We start from the raw sequence: 20,919 nt of genomic DNA, 5'->3' as shown, positions 1-20,919 counted from the left end.
GACAAACATATACATTATGCCCTGCTCACCACAAGCTTGGCTACCGTCTGGTACCATGCAACACTATTATAGTATCATTGACTTTGTTCCTTATGCTGTGCCTTTTATTCTTGTGATTTATTCATTTTATAACTGGAAGCCTGTATCTCCCATTCCCTTTACCTATCTTGCCCATCCTGCTGCAGCAACCATCAGCTTATTCTCTGTATTTCTAAATCTGATTCTGCTTTTTGTTGCTTATTATCTTTTTTTACATTCCACATATGAGTGAAATCCTATCGTATTTGTCTTTCTCATTCGGACTTGTTTCACTTAGCATAATACCCCCTAGGTCCATCCATGTTTTTGCAAATGGTACAACCTCGTCCTTTTTAATAGCTGTGTTATATATATATATATATATATATATATATATATATAGACACACACGCGTACACACATACATACATACACCACATCTTCGTTATCTATTCATCCATCAATGGACACTTAGGTTGCTTCCTTATCTTGGCTATTACAAATAATGCTGCAGTAAACATTGGGGTACACATATCTTTTGGAATTAGTGTTTTTGTTTTCTTTGAATTAATGCCCAGTAGTGGAATTACTGGATCATATAGTAATTCTACCTTCAATTTTTTGAGGAACCTCCATACTGTTCTTCACAGTGGCTGTACCAATTTATATTCCCACCAGCAGTATAGAAGAAATGCCATTTGAATCATTCTTTTCCTCATTCTCAATGCATCTTACCTTATACCCTTATACTTTGGATTCTGTGATAGCTGTTCTACTGTTTAGCTATCCCCCATACTCTGTGTCTTTTTTTCACACTGTAGAGGTAGTTTGATAATAAATGCATTTGAACTTCTCATCCCCTACTTAGAAAATAACCTTTAGTTCCCTACTGCCTGCAATGTAATTACGCTCCTAATTTTATGAGGCCTATCCTAATCTAACCTCATCTTGTCTGTCCCACCTCTTCCCCTCACCACTAACTCTATTTTATGGCTAAACCAAAGTCCTAACTACATCTCACGTCCTCACTTCCATCCATCTGTACATGTCATTCCATTAGCTTGGAGTCTCTGTCCACATAAGAGAGGTTGGTCATTCTTTGGCACCGTATTTCCATGGTATTTATTTCTGTCAATATGATGGAGTCCTAAGCGTCAGCGTACTAAAACCAGACTATCTGCATTCAAAGATCCCAGTACTTAATAAATGTCTGTGACTCAGCTTCCTTACTTATAAACTTGGGATAATAATAGTGCCTTCTCTAGTGTTGTTGAAGATGGAAAGAATTAATTAATGTGCAGTGCGTGTGCCCAGCATGTAATAAGCAGACATGAAGCATATGCTGTCGCCTCTACTGTGGTAATCAGGATGACAGTGATCTAACAATCTCCCCCAGAAAGCTGAAGGGATTGCTTGGTAATACCGTAGTCAACCCAGAGTTGACGGCCATACCAGAACAACAGTATCATGCTTATAGAAAGCCTGGATCCAGTTATAGGCTATTATACTTTAACCAACTTAAGTCATTTCTAGTCTTTCTGAAGTTCTCCACTAGTTGAAATTTTACTGGTGCATAGACATACGGTTTTCCTCAGGTAGGCAGTCCCTTTCTCATCAGTAAAGCCTGTGCTCCCCTGCAATTCTGAGGGTGCCTGAGTTTGCCAGTTGAACGGATGTTAAAGTGGGCTGTGCCTTGGCTACACCATGACAGGCTCCAGACCTAAGCAGAGCTCCGAAGAATGGCAGAGGGAAATTCCCAGTGTCCCTTGAAGCATCCTAAAGTAACTGTAGGCCCAGAGAGTCAGAAATCTGGTTCCTTCTTCTGTCACATTGCAGGTAAAATTGTAAGGGATATTATGTTGACAAATACTAGAATTTAGCAAAATGTTTGTAGATGCTTGATTCTTAGGGAGCTGCTGCAGACGTATTTGTTCGGATGCTATTTTTACGTTGATGGCTGTGGTCCCAAAAAGTTAAATCCAAATTCCAATGTTTCTCAGCAGAGTTTACTGTTTAAAGCAATGCTACAATAAATCATTTTGTTTAATTACATGCTAGTGTACTAGTTTTTATTAAAATATTAATATATTAGTTTTTTGAATGTAGGACATTCCTGTGTTCACTATAATACTTTCTGACACAAAGGAGAAGTTTATGACTTAGAAAATTATAACATCAAAGTGGCAAATGAAAGTAAATTTTAGAAAGCTGTACTTAATTTTTAAGAGGAAAACAAGAAACAAGAAACTGTAAAGTAGAAATCCACCTTGGGGAAAACAATAGGAGCCAATCTATTAGACAACCAATATCTAAATTTAATTTTGAGAATGAAAAATATTTATGTGTTACTATTTTATTTTGTTTTTCCAGTGTATGGAGTTTCTGGTTCTCATCATTACAATGATAAACAATATTTAAGTGGTTCCAAATCAGGTGTCCTAACTGAACCCATATATGTGCACATGCATGCAGACACTTTTGAAATTAAAGATGATACATCTAATAGAAACATGAAGATCTGAGAAAGAAATAAGGAAAATGAATAAGAGTGATAACTTGGGTTTCTATGGCACCTGAAGTTTAAAACATACTTGCCTAATGTGGGGATGAGGTAGAAGGAACCTCATTAAAATCTTTGGATTAAAATCTTTGGATTTTAATCAAAAGAACTCAATTTTAATGGTTACTTTTGCACTTATTATCTGTGTGAGCTTGGGCAAAACTGTCCACAGCTTTGGATTTCTCATCTGCAAGATGGATATAATGAAGAGGCCCACGGAGGATCAAAACACAATGTACATTCAAAGCCTTGGGTAATTGTAAAGCACTGTACAGATTACAGAAATGACGGAAAGAGAGACTTTGGAAATTAATCAGAGATATTAGAGATTGTTTCAGAGATGACATAAGTATGATAGAGGTAAGTGTTCTCAGTTTGTGCATGAGGAAAAAGAGGCATGTATCAAGGGCTGTATGGCTGGGCTAGACCCAAACCCTGGAATCCTGAGTCCAGATGTGGTCAGTCCTCTCTGTGCTACACTGTGCTGTTTTTGAACCATGGCTGTAAATCATTCACAGGACACAGCTGTGGTAAATTATAACCTAGGCTGATTTTAAGGACTTTAAGATATATAATTATTGAGTCACCTTAGCAAGAAATGCTAATATTACTGGGTGAGGTTTATATTTTTTGTTTGTTTGTTTGTTTTTAAAACACAGGTAATGAATTTGGGCATCCTGAATGGTTGGACTTCCCAAGGAAAGGAAATAATGAGAGTTATCATTATGCCAGAAGGCAGTTTCATTTAACTGACGATGACCTCCTTCGCTATAAGTTCCTAAATAACTTTGACAGGGATATGAATAAATTGGAAGAAAGATGTGGTTGGCTTTCAGCTCCACAGGTAAGCTCTTTATTCTAAATGTTATGTTTTAGTCACCAATGTTGTACATGCTTGGAATGGCAATCGATTTAAATCCATATGTGGATCTTTTAAAAACCACTTTATTATTCAGTGTGTAGTGCCCTGGAACATACTTCAGGTTGTCAAAACATGTCACTGAAGTCTCCTTAGACACAATGCCCTGCTTACTTTCCTGTTTAGTTTGTTGTTGGTTAAATTCAGTAATTTTTATTTCAATTGGCTAAAATAAAGGACAAAAGCTCCGCATGGAGTCCATTTTGGAAATTGCTGTGGAAACATCTTAATTGTTTTGACTGTTTTCTTTATATAAATAATTTTGCTGTCATAAAGAGGCTACTTTGACAACATGTAGATCTCTTTATTCCTTTTTTTTCTCCCTTCTTTTACTGGTCTCTAACTTGTCATCTCAATAGATGTCATTATACCTGCATGCTGTTTTGTATTTTTCATGAGTCTGACTCTCCTCTGGAATTAAAGTCTCAGTTTTCAATAAGTTTTAGAAAATGTAATTAACAGGTGCAAATTTTATACAGGCTTTTTCCCCTTGCAAAAATTAGCATATAGTATGTGTTACTTATAATCCATTTACTTTTTACTGGTACTATTTGAAATTACTGTTGATGTTTTTTAACTTTGGTGTCTATGACTTTTTTTGTTTTTAAAGATTAAACAAAGGTACTTATATATTCACCAAGATTGGCTACATGACATGAATGCCCTAATCACGTTTATTAGTAAAGCAATTTCCAGAAGAGAGAGCAAAATGATGCTCCTTTTCAACAGGAACAATGTTGAATACCAAAAGGCATGCTGTTTACTCTAGAGCCTTGTTCACATGGCTAAGTTACTAAGAGTAGTGCTGCTGATACGCAGGGAAATCAGTCCTTTCAAAATGGGAGCTGCCAGAGGGTGGTGTTGAAAAAGCGAAGGCTTCTCGCTGCCTACTATAAAACATGGTGTATAAAATGGGAGACTTGGTAGATATAATTTCTTTTCAGACTTTCTCTTTTATTAGAAAAAAAGATAAATTGTAAAGAATATTAGGTTGCCATTAAATCTGACAAAGGTGTGCAATAATGTAAAGTTTTTAAGGTAACTACAACTTCAGAAATCCCAATACAATAACAATGTTACATTTTATTTTAAAATGTAATTTTATATACCTTACCTCATTAATCTGGGGACTAAAACTCTTAAAGAAAATTCACTTGTAAACATCCAGTATGCACACACATACACACACACACACACACACACACACACACACACACACTTTATAGGTGACATACGTACTTAAAACCTAAGCCACAGAGCTGATTCTCTGTGCTTTATTTGAAGTTGTCAATAACTACTGAGATCTTTATACTCTTTAAGCTGTTTTTGAGACTTTTGTTAGTGCAGAGTTTGAAACATGGCAAAATTGCAAGACATTCAAAAAATACAGTACATTTTCATTTGTTGGCTTAATGACTAAGAAGTCTATTAATAAAGACAAAAACAACATTTTAATAAGTAATTTGCTTCTAGCAGCACCCACAGTGTAATAATGGAATATATGTGTTAATTCTTGCAGGCCTATGTGAGTGAAAAGCATGAAGCCAATAAGATCATTGCTTTTGAGAGAGCAGGTCTTCTTTTTATTTTCAACTTTCATCCAAGCAAGAGCTACACTGATTACCGAGTTGGAACAACACTGCCAGGAAAATATCCTTTTTGTTGCTGGTGAATGTATCTGTCTGCATTCAATTATTTATTACATCAGAGAGAATAAGAAAGACCAATGCAGATCTTGGTGACAGTAGCTCTCAGTTACTCTTTTGAAAAATGAGGGACTTGAAACAGTGACTGGCAAATCTTTGCTCTGCTTGGTTATTCTGAATGAATCCTCAGCTTCATTCTGGTTCTAAAATGATTCTGAACATTTTTACATGATATTTTGATCCAATATGCAATTCAGGAAATGATTATAGTTTTCCTTTATGAAAATATTTTGTAAGTTGCCTTTAAAAATTATCTCTTTTCCCTTTATCCACTGAGAGAGCAGACAATAGCTATAAAGATAGCTTCCTTCCCTTTTCACTGTTCTGCCTCCTCAAATGCAGGACATAGCTCACTTCTGAAGGCTTAAACTGGTAAGGAATCAGGGCTTTGGGAGTGTGAGCAAAAGAAATGATAGGGAGAATGTTTTTGATATTCTGTATATTCATGTACTCATTCATTTATTTGTTTCACAGATATTTGCTGAGCACCTACTCACTGAACACCAGTGTACCAGGCCTCTGCTTGGTGCTGTAAATACAGGAATTCTCCTGGCAGATGTAGTCACTGCCTTTATGGAGCTTTTAAACTAGTGAAAAAGAAAAACATTAATAATTGTAAGTTTGATCATTGTTGCAAAAGGAAAAGTGCAGGGTATTTTGGGAAGATTATGACTTACCAGATCCATGAAAAAAAAAAAGAAATGACAGATTCAGGACCTACCAACAACCTAACACAAATTTTTAAACAGACCACTGAAATAATGTTCTTCTCCCCTGAAGCCCTCACAATGATCAGTATCTGCCACCCTGAACATTGCCTGATGCCAAGGGGAAGGCTGATGCATCAGGGTATCTCTAGCTACAGTAAAGGAAACCTCCTGTTCAGCTCAGTCATATGGTAAAGAAGATGTATTTTGCCACACAATCAAAAGTCCTGAGGTAGGGTGACCCCAGGACCCGTGACAGTATCATCAAGTTTCCTGGTTCATTCTGTCTTTCTGCTTTCAACCCTCCAGGTGCACCCACGCCCAAAGGATGGCACTGCTATAGTCACAAGACAACAGCCATGGTTCCAAATGTAACACAAGAAAAGCCAAATAGACCTTTTTTTCTCTTTTTAAGAATGAGGTCACTTTAGCAAATTTTCTTTCATCTTCTGTTGACCAGAATTCAGTCACACATCCCCAAAGAAATTTCTAGGAAGGAGAAGTGTATTGCCGTGACTGGTTGAATCAAGGGAATTACCCTGAAGTTTCCAGGAAGTGGAAAGTGGACTCAGGAAGTGGACTCCTGGGGAAGTGGTTACCCAGAAAGTCTCTCTAAGAGTAAAGAAGAAAGGGCCAGTGCTGTCCAGTGAAGTAGCCTGAGGCACCCACCAGCCCCCTGTGCTACTCAGTGAGTGTGGTGAGAGATGGTTCCCTCCCCTCTTCCTGCCCAACAGATCACAGTTCCACATGCCACCGGGGCATTTAGGAGAGATGGCTGCAGCTGTGACTAATGGTCCCAGTGTGCCCCTGTTGACAGAGAGAATGCTCCTTCAGTGTGATAGGATTGCCTGCACCAAAGAGCTGCACTGTTCCAGGAAGCAAATGTACTCACCATTTTTATAAAGAAATAGAAATAAATGCTAGATGTGTAGCAACTCATCCATGACCCCTCCCAGCTCCAAACTGCTGAAGTAATGCCCCTAGACTCACTCCTCACATACCTGAAAAATGTAATCAACGTGCAATCAGTATATACTTTTTTATAATCAAACCAAAATACATTTTTAGTACTTGGGGACTACTGCAGTCTTTGTTAAGCACTGTCCTTGACGCTAAGTTGGTAGGAGAGAAGAGATACATAAAACCAAACTAGGATGTAAGTCATAATGCAGTAAATGGGACAGGAATGTTCCACGGGAGAAGAGGAGATAAGTAAAAGAAAAAAATAAAGAAAGAGAAATTGATGGATAGAGTGACTGACTTAAGGAAAAGACTCTAAGCCTGGACCTAGACAAGTAGATAAAATTATAGTAGAAAAAATTGAGGAAGGCCATCTCAGCTGTTGGAGAGCATAGAACATTCTTACATAATGAATAGCACAATGTATTAATTGGAGAATGATGACCCTAAAAAGGAATAAGAGATAAAGCTGAAAAGATAGATCAAGATCACATAATAGAATATTTCAATGCTATATTAATTAGTTTGGACTTTTTTCCGTAGTTCTGTATTGAGTCACTGAAGGTTTCTAAGTTAAGGAGCTACCTGATAAGAATGTGTGCTTTAGGAAGAGTTCTCATGGACCCATGGAGAGCTTTCTTGAAGAAGGAGATTGGAAGTACAGATATTAATTATGAGAAATTACAGTATATGTAAAAGCTAATTAGGGCATGAGCTAAATGGATGACAACAGGCTAGAAAGAACATTTTCTTAGAGTGAAAGAACTCAGCAATTGTTTGAACTTGGGATAGAGAAGAGAAAATATAAGTTTTCATTCTGAGCAAGGGGAAGAATGGTAGTGATATTATTACTTAGGATACCTAAGCAAGAAAACAAGGAGGAGTAGAGTTGTAACCAGTTGGGGAAATAGAAAATACAAGTTTAGGGGCAGCTGGATGGCTCACTTCTTAGAGCATGTGACTCTTGATCTCAGAGTTGTGAGTTCAAGCCCCATGTTGGGTATAGAATTTACTTAAATAAATAAATAAACAAATACACACATGCACGCATGCGTGCACACACACACATAAATATGAAAATGTGTTTTATTTAGGATTTTGTTAAATGTAAATACATAGAATTTCAATTGTGATGTTTAGAATAAAAATCTTGACTCAAGCTACATTGATCTCCTGTGTAACTATGTGATCTCTTTAACTTTAACAAATATTATTAAGTCATTACATAAATAATAGCATATTTAATGAAGTAGAATCTACCCAAAAGTTAATTTTATTTAATGACATAATATTATACTATACATGGAAGGCTAGTTTGGCATTTTGTGTGTTTTGTTTTGTTTTGTTTTCCTAAAGTGATCTCTACACTAAACACAGGGCTTGAACCCATGATCCTGAGATCAAGAGTCAGATGCTCTAACAGTTGAGCCAGCCAGGTACCTGTCTAGTTGGGTTTTGATAAAAACCGTGACACAAATTGAGTTTCCTGAAATTTGGTGATTTATCTAGATATTTATAGGTATCCAAAATTCTCTATAAATCTGAAATTTATAGTAAACACTGAATGCTTTACTTTAGTGACCCCTTTCAGAAACTGTACTCATTGAAAGCTCTAATGATATAGACACCTGGGAAAATTGGGCCATATCTTCATATAAGTGAAACTTGAGCCTTGATCATCTACTGGATCTCTAGGAAAACCTCAAAGAAAATATTCTTGGTCCTTTTCCTGCAGATTTGTTTTCTACAGGTTTGTGCCCACTTAGACCTTATTTACTCTTGGCACCTCTCTCGTTCTTGTCTGTCAACAAGCTTTAACTAATTCCTATATGTTACTGCTTTCTTTAAGGACATTTACATTTTAATAGTGGTCTTCTTGAAAACTGAAGAAATATGCAAGACCTCATGGACTGGTTATCTAATGTAATAATATTTTTATAACAAAGACTTTTTTGTTGTTGTTTTGGAGGGGAAAGTAGCAGGAGAGGATCTCCAACATACCTTAAACCACACCTGATTAGCTACAGGTTCATAACGCCAGCTTTCACTCCTATATTCATCTTAAAACCTTCTGGATTTTGTGATGTTCTGTACTCCAGTGACCCAGTTCAATGCAGAAATACCGTTTATCAGTTCCTCCACATATCATAGCTAACCATCAATAGAGCACATTCCAGTCCTAGGAATCTCACTATGTCACAAGGTAAGCAATTCAGGGTTTTTCTTTTTTTTTTTTTAATATTACCTTAAATATATGAAAATAAATACATTAATTCTGTACTCTGTCCCCAAGGGCTGTTCTACAAGCCGCCACTCAAGTCAGAGGGCACTTAACATGCTCCTCACAGTACCCACTGCTCCCAAGACTTCCCTCTTGCAGACCAGATGCCTCTGGTTTCTTCACTAGATTCTCATAATACTTTCCAGACCTCTTACTATCGCATCTCCCTCATCGAAATACACATGGCATGGTGTACATCCCTCTTAAGGCATGTCTCCAGAACTAACAGCACAGTATTCCAGATAGAGTCTGGCAAGTATGACGGAAAGTACCCCATTACCTCCCTTTATCTTGATACTTCCCTCTTGTTAATATAGACTAAGGGAAACTAGCTTTCCTGACAGTCATCACATTTTCTATTCATATTACATTTGCAACCAAATAAAAATCTTTAGTTTTTTTGGGATGTGTAATAGTATGATGTCATAGCTCCCTTAGTCTTTTTTTTTTTTTTTTTAAGATTTTATTTATTTTTTTTTTTAGAGAGAGAGGAAGCACAAGCAAGGGAAGTGGCAGGCAGAGGGAGAGGGAGAAGCAGACTCCTGCATGAAAATATATATATATTGCTTTTTGCCTCTCACCTGTTAATGAGGAAGACAATAGTTCTCTGTTATTATTATGATTGTACCGTCTTCCATAAGCAGCAGATATGCCTATGATATCTTTTGGCTCTTAGTATTCCAAGCTTAGCTTTAAGAGTTCTTTTTATTAATCCTTAGCGTTTTACAAGTCTCATTTCTTTTTGGTCTTTCATCTTTCCGACTTTATTCTTATACCTTTACACGACATTGTAGCTTGGCATTATAGAATCATTTCAGATAGGGAAAGTACAAAAAATTAGGATTTCTGTGCTGTATTTTCTGACTTTGCCAAAGTGTTCTGTGCCATTGGTATTTCCAACTACTAAGCCAGTGAATTGAATACAGATTTTCACTGTGAAGAATCCACAGTGGCAAGATTGGATATATTAATCAAGTCAAGAAATTCATCAAATTTTTAATTCCCTGGAAAGCAGGATTTGGTGCCAAAACAAATTTAAAGTTTCTGAAGAAGTCATTTGAACTTCTTCTGTCACTATGAAATATAAACCTGCGAACAGGTAACATGTCTGCATTCTTGAGCTGTTCCATTTTTTGAACCCATCTATCCTGTATATCAAGTAGCAAGACATCGACTTTCACTCAAATCTGTGGAGAATACGTGGTGACTGTCTTCCCAAGAAACTGTTGTAAGGTGAACTATTTTGGGGATAATGCCAGGCTAAGTAGAAGAAACACTTTAAGGATGCTTTTAACTATCACTTCAAAATAAGATGATAGATTTTGGAAAGCTAAAAGAGAAGTCTGATTCGTATCACTAAGGTTTTGGAATGTGGTCTTAATGGTGACTGCTAATAGACATAGTATTGTTTCTGCCATAAGAATCTACAGCCGTATTCTAGAAAATTAAACACACACACACACACATACTGTCTCATGTTGGTCTTTTTTAGCTGCTGATCTTCAACATAAACACCAACATTCTCTAATTAGTAAATAGCAATGTGGGTGATGCAGAACTCAGATCTAAACCTATAGACAAGTAGACAGGTCATACGTTTCATACCTAGGAAGAAAAACACTCTCTTAATGTATTATATTTGCCTATAATTTCATATTGTTTGGCCATAGAAAAAGAAAGAAAAAAACATAATGCCCTTTATATTATCCGAATCATTACTTTCTTTCTTCCATTGTATTTCTTCACTTAGAACGATGACCAAATCAGCCTTGAATCAAAAGGAAAACTGCTAAGCCCCCAAGGACAAAACCATTCCTTCTAATCCATTTTGAAGAATATAAATGATGAGACCACATTTTGAGTAGTGCCAAGGAAAGTGGGTGTTAGGGCACCTCTTTTTGAGGACCTTCTGTTTTCGGGCCATTTTAAATAAGTATCTAGTTTCATATTCCCAGCGGCCCTGTAAGGTAGGTTGTGTTAACCTCATGGGACAGATCAGTAAACCAAGGCCTTTATGTCACTACCTAACTTCCTCCAGCTCAGAGCTGCAGAGGTTGAGCAAAGTACTGCAAAGCTCCTGCTCTTTGTACCCTACCAGAGTGCCGCCTTCTGCTCATGGCTGCCTCTGTGTGGTTTGGTGGTGATATTGCTGATGATGACATTTCTGTTACACACAGAATAACTTAATGTATAGTTCCAGGGCAGTAGGTAGCATGGGAAAAGGAATTGTAAATCCTGTATAGCAAATACACAAATTCATGGCACAGGCGAGCTTCTCGCTCTTCAACTAACTGCCTTCACGCCTCATTCGTAAGGTGTTTGTCTTGGTATGTGCGGAATCATACTGAGAGCATAAATAACACTAAAATCAAATGTTTCTTAAATTATTTGTCACCATGCTGAGATGGGGGTGGAAATAATAGTGTAACAGCAGCCCCCTTTCCAAATGGTGTTTCAAACTGTTATAATACTGAAATGTTAAGAGGAGAGTGATCATAAAGGATGGCTTGTGAACACTATGTGAATCCCAGCCAAAAAATATTTAAAGCTAAGGGAACAGATGAGTAAATAGTTGAATTTGACCTGAGATCTTTGAAATATTTTCATTAAACTGCCGCAAGATGTACTTTTTAAAATGTAAATTCAGACTCTGACATTTGCAACCTGTACACAGAGTTTCTAATGAGTAAATAAGGTCACTTGGATGATTCACTGGAGTATGATTGCTGAAGGCAGAGATGTTGCTACGAGTTGCTTAGTTTACAGAAGCCTTTGAAGCATGGTTATGTAACACTCTGTGTTTATTAGGATCTATGCTTTATGCAACAAATAAAAACAAAGGGCTTAATTTAAGATTAGCTAAATGCCACATTCCATCAAGAATTTATATATAAAGGTTGATTTCTGGACCAAGAAAAATAGAGCATCTCAACTTTCTAGTTTTCCAGGTTATATATGTTTTGGTTTAAAAAAAAAAAAAAGCTTAAAAAAATACAAGGTTTTCTCGTAGAACATCTACAACAATCACTTTGAACAGATGCAAGCATGTTTCTTTTCCTTGTGTGTGTATGTGGGCTTTTACTCTATGCTACAATTTAATGATGCTATTCTTTATGTCAAAGAGATGACCCTACTAACAATTTCATATTTAATATAGGTCCTACTTTTGTTTTTATAGCTTCAAAATACATGTGCATTTATTGCTAGGTTAGCCCTCTTTAGTTTCAAGATGACAGTAATACTTTTAAACATTATCTAGAGGTCTTTTTTATCATTTTTTATTGTTAAACATTGTCCAACAATCCCTGTGATTTAATGATAATAACAGATGCATATCCCCACCTCCACTGGCAATAAAGAGCCTATGATTTAGCATCATTTTTCTACCCAGGAATTTAAGATGAATCACAAAGTAAGAAAAACATTTTGCATGATTAAAATATTGCAACTGCTATAACAGTTTTAGATTGGCTTAATATATATTCATAAGACTATAGGTGGTAATGAATAATAAGCAGGCCCTTAAAACACAAATGGTTTTAGGTGGGTTTTTTTTTTCTTTACTTTTTTTTTTTTCATTTTCTTTTTCTTTTTTTTTTTTTTTTCTTAAATATAGGAGTACTATTTCAGGGTCTCAGTATTCTGAGATATTCAACAGCATTTCTGGGGTTTTTTTTGCTTCATAGCTCGGTTGTGTGATAATGGTTTCCTAGGCTCCAGAAATTCATCTAACAATAGCTTATTCAAGATTTCTGTCCTCCATTTCTTGTCCTTCTTTAAGAAAAGAGAAATCAGAAACATTACTGTAACCGTTAAAAACAATACACTCGTAACAGTTGCTTTGCTGATAAGGGGGAAAATACTTGTGCCCAGGTTGATTATTTTTACCAATCTGTAAAAAGAGGTACTGGTACGTGGAGGTATACATAAGACTTAGAGTCTACCTGCACATTAGTAATTATATGTTTAGTTAAAATGTATTAGGTACCACACATGAAGCTAAGTTTCTGTTGGATGGATGGTGATAAATAGAAGGATGGGCGGTCAGAAGTGGATGGACGGCTGAGTGTTGGATAGATGAATGGATGAACACACAGATGGATGGATGCGGTGGATAGATAGAGGAGACAGCTACCTAACAGGAAAAGAACACCTGGAGTTGTTTAAAATTAGATAATTGATGTACAAAGATTACTAGAACTTATTGTCTTTCCCTTCAAGTAGATATTTAATTAAATGGTAGAAAGGAGAAATTGATAAAATACTCTCAATAAGATGCATCACGATTTTGTACAACTCAAAATTAATACAACAAAATGTATTGTCAGAATACTTGCTGAACAGACTTTAATAAGAAGATCTATCATCCATTAGAAACTTACCATATGCCTTGTAGTCTGCAAGGGCTTTATACTTACTATCTCATTTAGTAAACCTCTTCCTTTCCTAGCAAACAGTATTGCTTATATGGAAGAAGAAAATATTGGCCTGAAAAATTCCATATCTAATCTTTCTTTTAAAATAGTTCTTTATTTAATCAGTCCAAAACACATCACTCTCAACTATTAAAAAAAAAACAAAACTGTAATTGTATTCATCACCTTTCTTTATATCTGATGCCAGTGGTCTTTAAACAGAGCATTCTGGGTCTAAAATAAATTTCTAGTAGTGAATGTTAAATTGCTTTTTCCTTATGGATCTCAGTAGAAATTAGCCATTTATTTATTTATTTATTTATTTATTTTAGTAAATATCTCCTGCCATCCTTAAAGCTGTTTAGATCTTCTGTAAGTGAGGTATTTTCATTTTCATCATTTTCTGTTAAGCTGTTCTAATTCAGAATCTCACAGGGTCAAACTGAGAAGTCAGTGTTTTACTTATATGTGAAAATAGTACCTGAATACTCCAGAAGATTCTTAAAATGAAACCATGATAGAATTACTGGTTCACTGTAATTATTGAAGGGCTCCCAAGAATAATATATGGATGCTGCAAACAAAGGGAGAGTTTGTTTCTCCAGAGAAAAGTGGAAAAAGTAGAGCTATGAACAACTGTGTTCTTGGAAACAGTGTTTTCAGTTATCACCATGTGTAAGACTCATTTCTAATTCTACTAATGTAGTATTTCTTGGCCTAATGGTGGAAAAATACCTAATTAATTCCTATTATGTCTGTGAAGTTTATTTGTGAAATTAATTGATTCTTTTTGGTTGCTATATGGTATTGTTGAATTAGGAAAGTATTCTTTAGATGTGATTGAGAAAAATTAATTAATGTATAACTTAATGAAATGCAATCATATTAGCTTCTACTGGCACACAGTAAGTGTTTCATTACAGGAACATTAAAACAGAAAATTATTTTGTCTGTAAAATTACAAAAATTACTGTAATTTTTTTCTCCATCCATTTCTATTTGGAGATAGTCCATTATTTTCACTTGAGTACCTTCCCTTTCAACACTCTTCCTTTCTTTCCAGCGAAGGAAAACAAGAAAAATAAGTTTTTCTGATGATAGCATTCTTTTCAGATTCTGAAACATTGTTTTCTTCAGTTTGTTGTCTTACTCTAACATTTTTGTCTTCCAGAGGCTCACTAGTTCTAAGTATTTCCAGTTCTTATATGTGTAAATGTTGAAAAATTTGTTCTTATTATTAGAATAGTGGCTAAATGCATGGGCTCTTCAGATGGAACAGGACTGTTTAAGCGTTCAAGTTCCCTCTCTCTCCCACTTGTGTTATAAAAGTAACCTCACTCTTTCTGAGTTTGCTCATCTTTAAAACACCTACTTGTAGAATTATTGTCAGAATTAAGGGAATTAATGCATATGAAAGGCTTAGCATCAGTGTCCCACTCAGACCGTAAACTCAGCACTGTTACCTGCTGTGCTCATCATTACCGGCTCTAAAAATGCCTTGGAAATTTGGTAATAAAAGAAAGGAAGGGAAAGATGGGAGGAGTAGGTACTGATCCTATCACCTATTAAGTACGTACTCCGGTCCTACCTTGTTCGGTTCTTATTCCCCAGGTCACCACCACAAGGTGATTTCTGTCCTGTCACAGTCTCGGAATTTCTTCTGCTCCTGGCTAAATCCTTCCCACGCTGCCTTTACCCCCTTGCTCCATCTGCTGCAGCACTTGAGTTCCCTCTCCTCTGCACCTGCTTTGTCCTATCTTTTTCCCTCAGGTCCAAATCTAGTTATTTATTCTCTTTTCTTCCTTCTACTCTTCCCCTGAAGAACTCACATATGCTCATAGCGTCAACCTTTCGTGGATGGCCCCTAATCATCCCTCCTACACCGGTGTGTGTGCTAGTCACCGACTGCAATTTTGGGATAATGACCGTTAGGAAATACCCAGCAGCATGGAATCATGGATTTTTGAGAACTCTAGCATGACCTGGTTCAGCCCATTGAAATTAGATAAAATCGCTTGGTTTAGAAGATATATTTTAGGACATGGTTTCCAAATTAGTATCAAAAATCAAACCTGCATAACACTTTACATTGTGTGAGCGTTTTATTTACATTGACTCTTCTTACCATCACATCATCTCAGTGATGTGGATCAGGCAAGTATTCTTATCCTCAACCTAATATGAGCACTAGAAAGATTTATAACTTTCACAGGATCATATTTCTGGTAAGTGAATAAATGTGATTTAAATCTACTGCCCCTAATTTCAGTGTAGTTTTTCCACGTGAGCACCAGATAATTCCCTTTTTTTTGCCCTGTTGAGATGCCATTAAAGTAGGTAAAGCATGCCTCACTAATTATTTGTAATTTTATATTTCCTTTCTGTTTCTTTGTAAGAGTTAATGGTGCCTCTGACTAAATGTCATTTCTCTGCAGTGTTATACTGTCCTAGTTTCCAACACACTTATAAACACATCAGTTTAAATGGAATATTTTTTGAACAAATATATTCATTTTAAAAATAAAATTTTTAGGGGTGTGTGGGTGGCTCAGTCAGTTAATAAGCATCTGACTCAATTTGGGCTCAGGTCATGATCTCAGGCTCAGGAGATGGAGGGTTGGGCTCCATACTGGGTGTTGCACCTGCTTAAGATTCCCTCTCTCCTCCCTCTGCCACTCCCCTCTCTCTGTCTCCTCCTCATACACAAATAAAGAAACAACCAGACTTTTTAAGGGTAAAGTAACTTTTTAAGGAAAAAGATGACTACTCAAATTTTTTATTAAACCTAAGTATATTTCAGCTTCAAGTGCTGACCGGGAAAGTGTAGATCCTGAAGGACATTAGAGGATAAAAGGGTTTGGGGATGAAACATCCCATAAAACAGAGGAAAGAACACTTTACAAAGAAGTGAAAGATAAGAGTTCTGCTTTCATCAGCTTTCTTGATAAGCTGTTGCTCATGTTCTTCCTTTAGCAGTGGAAGTTAGGACCTTTATACTGGTTCCATATTATGGGGATAGCCTTATATAGCACAGGAGTTCTAATTTGTTTTAGCTACACACAATAGATAAGAGTCTTGGACAGATTTAGGGAGATGAGCCTCCATGTAGATATATATTAGAAGTGTATAACTGTATATTTCCTTTTCTTACCTTAATTTAGAATATAGAAAATTCGTCTCTGGTGACATTTTGTCTGCTGGCTGCCTTGGACCATTTACCTAAAGAATACATAGAATCCTATCACTGTATTCAGTTAACTCTCTCATGACCATAATAGTCTCGTCCCTTTGGAATTTTAGTAATAATCCGATGGTCTAAATAAAACATTTGTGAAATAACTATAAATAATTAAATCTGCATATAATTTGGTTCAAAACCTTCAAGAAAGTTTGGATTATATAAGTCATTTCCACGTCTGGGTATCATGGCCAAAACATTTGTGGATTTCATTTTGAATGAGACAAGCATGCACTTGGCAGAAATAACTTAGCCACTTTTCTTCTTGCTTGTATTATTTCCTCCACCAACTCAGTAAGATTAAACCAACATGATTGTTTTAAAGATGATTGCCAACTACTATGTTAGATTTATTATACCCCTGGAAAATATATTTATTAGCAGTCACATATGTGTTTAAAGCTCTCGCATTCTTTTTTTTTTTTTTAGACCCTACAGGGAAATGTTTATTTTGAATCTTTTCCCTTACAATAATTAATCTAGGCAGAGTTATGACAGTTATGGGCCAGGTGCCCAGAAGTGCTCAGGAATGACCGGGAGTGACGCAGCACGTATGGGCGGGTATGTGTGCGTGCACATGCGCACACCCGCCTGCAGGCTTTTCTATATAATTTTTCATGGGAAGCTAGCTCAGTCCATTCTCAGTCAGTTTTCTGAAACACTGGGCCCTAGAGTATTATGATTTTCTATTTGCCCTGAAACATTAAAAAAATATATATATATACATTAACTATACATACAAGTTATGACTTCAGATAAATGTTTACTAACAACACTAAGATAATCAGCTTTCAAATGTTTAAGATTTCAAGTTTCTCAAAATTTGCATTCTTTCGATAGCATATGGGAAGAGAGTGGTAGAACATATTACCCCTAGACGTATATCCTGGCCCTGCCAAATTATTTTTTATGTATACACACACACACACACACACACACACACACACATATGGGTTTTGATGTTCTTTGCAAAAAGCTAACTGATGGGGCACCTGGGTGGCTCAGTAGGTTAAGCCTCTGCCTTTGGCTCAGGTCATGATCTCAGGGTCCTGAGATGGAGCCCAACATCGGGCTCTCTGCTAAGGAGAGAGCCTGCTTCCTCCTCCTCTTTCTCTCTCTGCCTGCCTCTCTGCCTACTTGTGATCTCTCTCTGTCAAATAAATAAATAAAATACTAAAAAAAAGAACAACCTAACTGATGAGGTTGATAATGCAGGTTTTTATCTGCTGTCTTTAGTAACTGTGTAATCATCCACTTCAACTAACAAATATATAAAATGTCTGTCTCCAGGGCTCATACCAATCAGTTATTCACTTTAACTACTGCAAACTGACATGCATTTGTTTTACTATTGTAATTTCTCCAAAGAGAAGGGGAAAAAATCGTTTAAAATGCCCAAGTAAAACTTTATAGATAATGAAATGGGATTGTGTTAGAAGGGATATTGTACAGATCTGAAATGTTAACTCTATAAAACAAGGAAAGAAAATCAAGGTTTTTGTTTTGTTTTGTTTTGTTTTTAATAACCAAAGTAGTATTAAATTATTTCTTCAGGTTTAGCAAAAGCATGCACAGATCAAAACCCAAGAAGGATACAGTTATATTCCAATAATGAAAAGGCCCACTCACTAAATATGCCAGGTACTAATCTAGGTCCTAGGCAGCAGAGACGTTGGGGAGGGGACTGGCTAAAGACAGAAATCCCTTATAGAAAGTTTATTTTAGGGCTCCTGAGTGGCTCAGTGGGTTGAGCCTCTGCTTCGGCTCAGGTCATGATCCCAGGATCCTGGGATCGAGTCCCGGGTCGGGCTCTCTGCTCAGCGCGGAGCCTGCTTCTCCCTCTCTCTCTGCCTACTTGTGACCTCTCTCTGTCAAATAAATAAAAATCTTTTTTTGAAAAGTATATTTTAGTAAAGGAAAACAGAAAAATTAAATAGGTTTATAGTGTTTTAAAGGTGGATGTTGATGTGGTAAAAACCCAGGACATATGTACAAAGAGGGTGTGGGGAGGTATTTAGTTCTCAGGGTATTCAGAGGTAGCTTCTCAATCTCTCTCAGTAGCTTGAGATTTTTCTTTAACAGATAAATAAAGGGGTGTCTGGGTGGCTCCGTTGGTTAAGCCACTGCCTTCAGCTCAGGTCATGATCCTGGAGTCCTGGGATGGAATCCCGCATCGGGCTTCAGCTCCACAGGGAGTCTGCTTCTCCCTCTTTCTCCCCTCTCATGCTCTCTCTCACGCTCTCTCAAATAAATAAATAAAAGCTTTAAAAAAAATAATTAAAGGAAAGAAAGAATACCTAAAATTTAAAAAGGGATCGATTTCTCAAAGAGTTTGATGTACTGCCCTAATAATTTTTAATATTAAATATTTTATACAACAGGAAAATGTTGAATTCTAGTGAAAATAAAGAGAGGGGGAGAGGGGCACGGAAGTATGAGTCCTTAAGGAAGAAAAGGCCAAATTGTGTGTAAAAAGTAAGATGGAGAATAGAGCCACTTTTACATTTTTATCACTTAAGACATCAGTTTAAATGATCTAGGGGCTACAATAATAATATAAATAGCAGCGAATAACTTGAGAATTTCCCCCCATACTAGACACAGTGACATCAGTTTAAATGATCCAGGGGCTACAATAATAATATAAATAGCAGCGAATAACTTGAGAATTTCCCCCCATACTAGACACAGTGCCAAGCACTCAAAAGACATTGCTTTAGTTAATCTTTACAGCAACCCTCTGATAGGGGCACCTCTGTTTTAACAATGAGAAACTGAGCTGGCAGGAAGTTCAGTAACTTTCTGAGACACAGAGTTAGCAATTGCCAAAATCGGTATTAGAATGTATTTGTTGGACACCAAAGCGCATGGGTGTACCCACCATATTTTCCTATTGTAGGCTATTTCTCCTATCCTAGTCTGTCTGTAAGACATAGCTCAGATGATATCTACTTACTGCTTATAATTGTCATTATTTTTCAGGGACTTTGAAGTTTCCAGTTATCTTATCCATTTATGTATGTTTCATTGGATTCTACTGAAGACTGTATTAGACTAAGTTAGGGAAAAGGTGTTTCTTTATAGTCTAAGTCAAAATTATTTTGAGTTCAGAAGCACAATGTGTCCATAAAAAATGTTGAATCTGCATGGTCAAAACTCATTTAGATGACAAAGTATGTGGTTATAAGGTGAATAAAAACCTTATTTTTTTTCTTTTTCAATTCAAAATAATTGCTAATGCTTGAACAAATAATTGAATTTACAAGTTCTTTAGGTAATCCGTAATGGCACAGACAAAAAGCAACAATTTTAGAGGATGGTTAGGCTAGAAGTGTGGGCATATTTTTTCATTATTATACTTTAACTGTGGGCATATTTTTCATTATTATTCTTTCTTGAATTATTGAGAAACAATGATGTTTTTTATTTCAAGTTATATAATCTTCTAGGACAAAGAAAAGTACCTAGTTGCGTTAGTCAAAGTATTCTGTAAAGTATTTAGAATATTTTCCTGTTTGCATAGAGAAGTATGTGGTACTCAGGACTTGGCATTATCATTTAGTTTGCTAATTTACTGTATATATCATTAAGCATGCCCAAGCATAGACTAATAATTTGCATGAAAATTTATTTCAAAAAGCATAGCAATTCATTAATTAACATGGTAGATAATACTTGAGCCCCTCATCCTTTGAGTTTGTTTTATTGCTGTTCTGCATTATACAGTTTCAAAAAATTTACAGCCAAGGAAATAAACTTGAAGGAATTGTAGTTAATTGAAGAAACCTATTGTTGGTGAACTGAGCACACCCTAGAATATAGAAATATACTTCTGTTTTGTACTTAATTAAAACATGTGGTTGTCATTTAAACTTTTAATTAAGACAGTACTCACAAACTTGAATGTGAATGTAGCTTTTTACAAAAACACCAAAATATTAATATGAACTACTAAGAGTAAAAAAAAAAAAAAAAAAAAAAAAAAAGATTATTCCCTTAGGGAGAAGTTGTGGTGTTTGGCGTTTATTATATCTTAAAATGCTCTTTGGTTATATTCAATAATAAATTCCCTTATTTATTTTCATATTACTCTCTGTTTTAATTTTGCTTTAGAA

At 36.0% G+C, this 20,919-nt stretch overlaps 1 protein-coding gene across 1 annotated transcript in view; it reads left to right on the top strand.

Moving 5' to 3' along the window:
- The window catches only part of GBE1 (1,4-alpha-glucan branching enzyme 1), a gene marked incomplete at its 5' end in the record, with an annotated part of 215,685 nt that overhangs the window by 179,882 nt on the left and 14,884 nt on the right, over positions 1-20,919 (top strand). Inside the window, 2 exons of the mRNA XM_032877990.1 lie at positions 3,238-3,422; positions 5,017-5,147. Of these exons, the coding sequence (XP_032733881.1) occupies positions 3,238-3,422; positions 5,017-5,147 (316 nt within the window). The remainder of the gene's footprint in view (positions 1-3,237; positions 3,423-5,016; positions 5,148-20,919) is intronic.

This window comes from Lontra canadensis, unplaced genomic scaffold, assembly GCF_010015895.1.
Source record: "Lontra canadensis isolate GAN:19392208 unplaced genomic scaffold, GSC_riverotter_1.0 scaffold62, whole genome shotgun sequence".
Classification (NCBI taxonomy): domain Eukaryota; kingdom Metazoa; phylum Chordata; class Mammalia; order Carnivora; family Mustelidae; genus Lontra; species Lontra canadensis.
The sequence above is the reverse complement of the archived record's forward strand: the minus strand, read 5'-3'. Positions and strand labels throughout refer to the sequence as shown.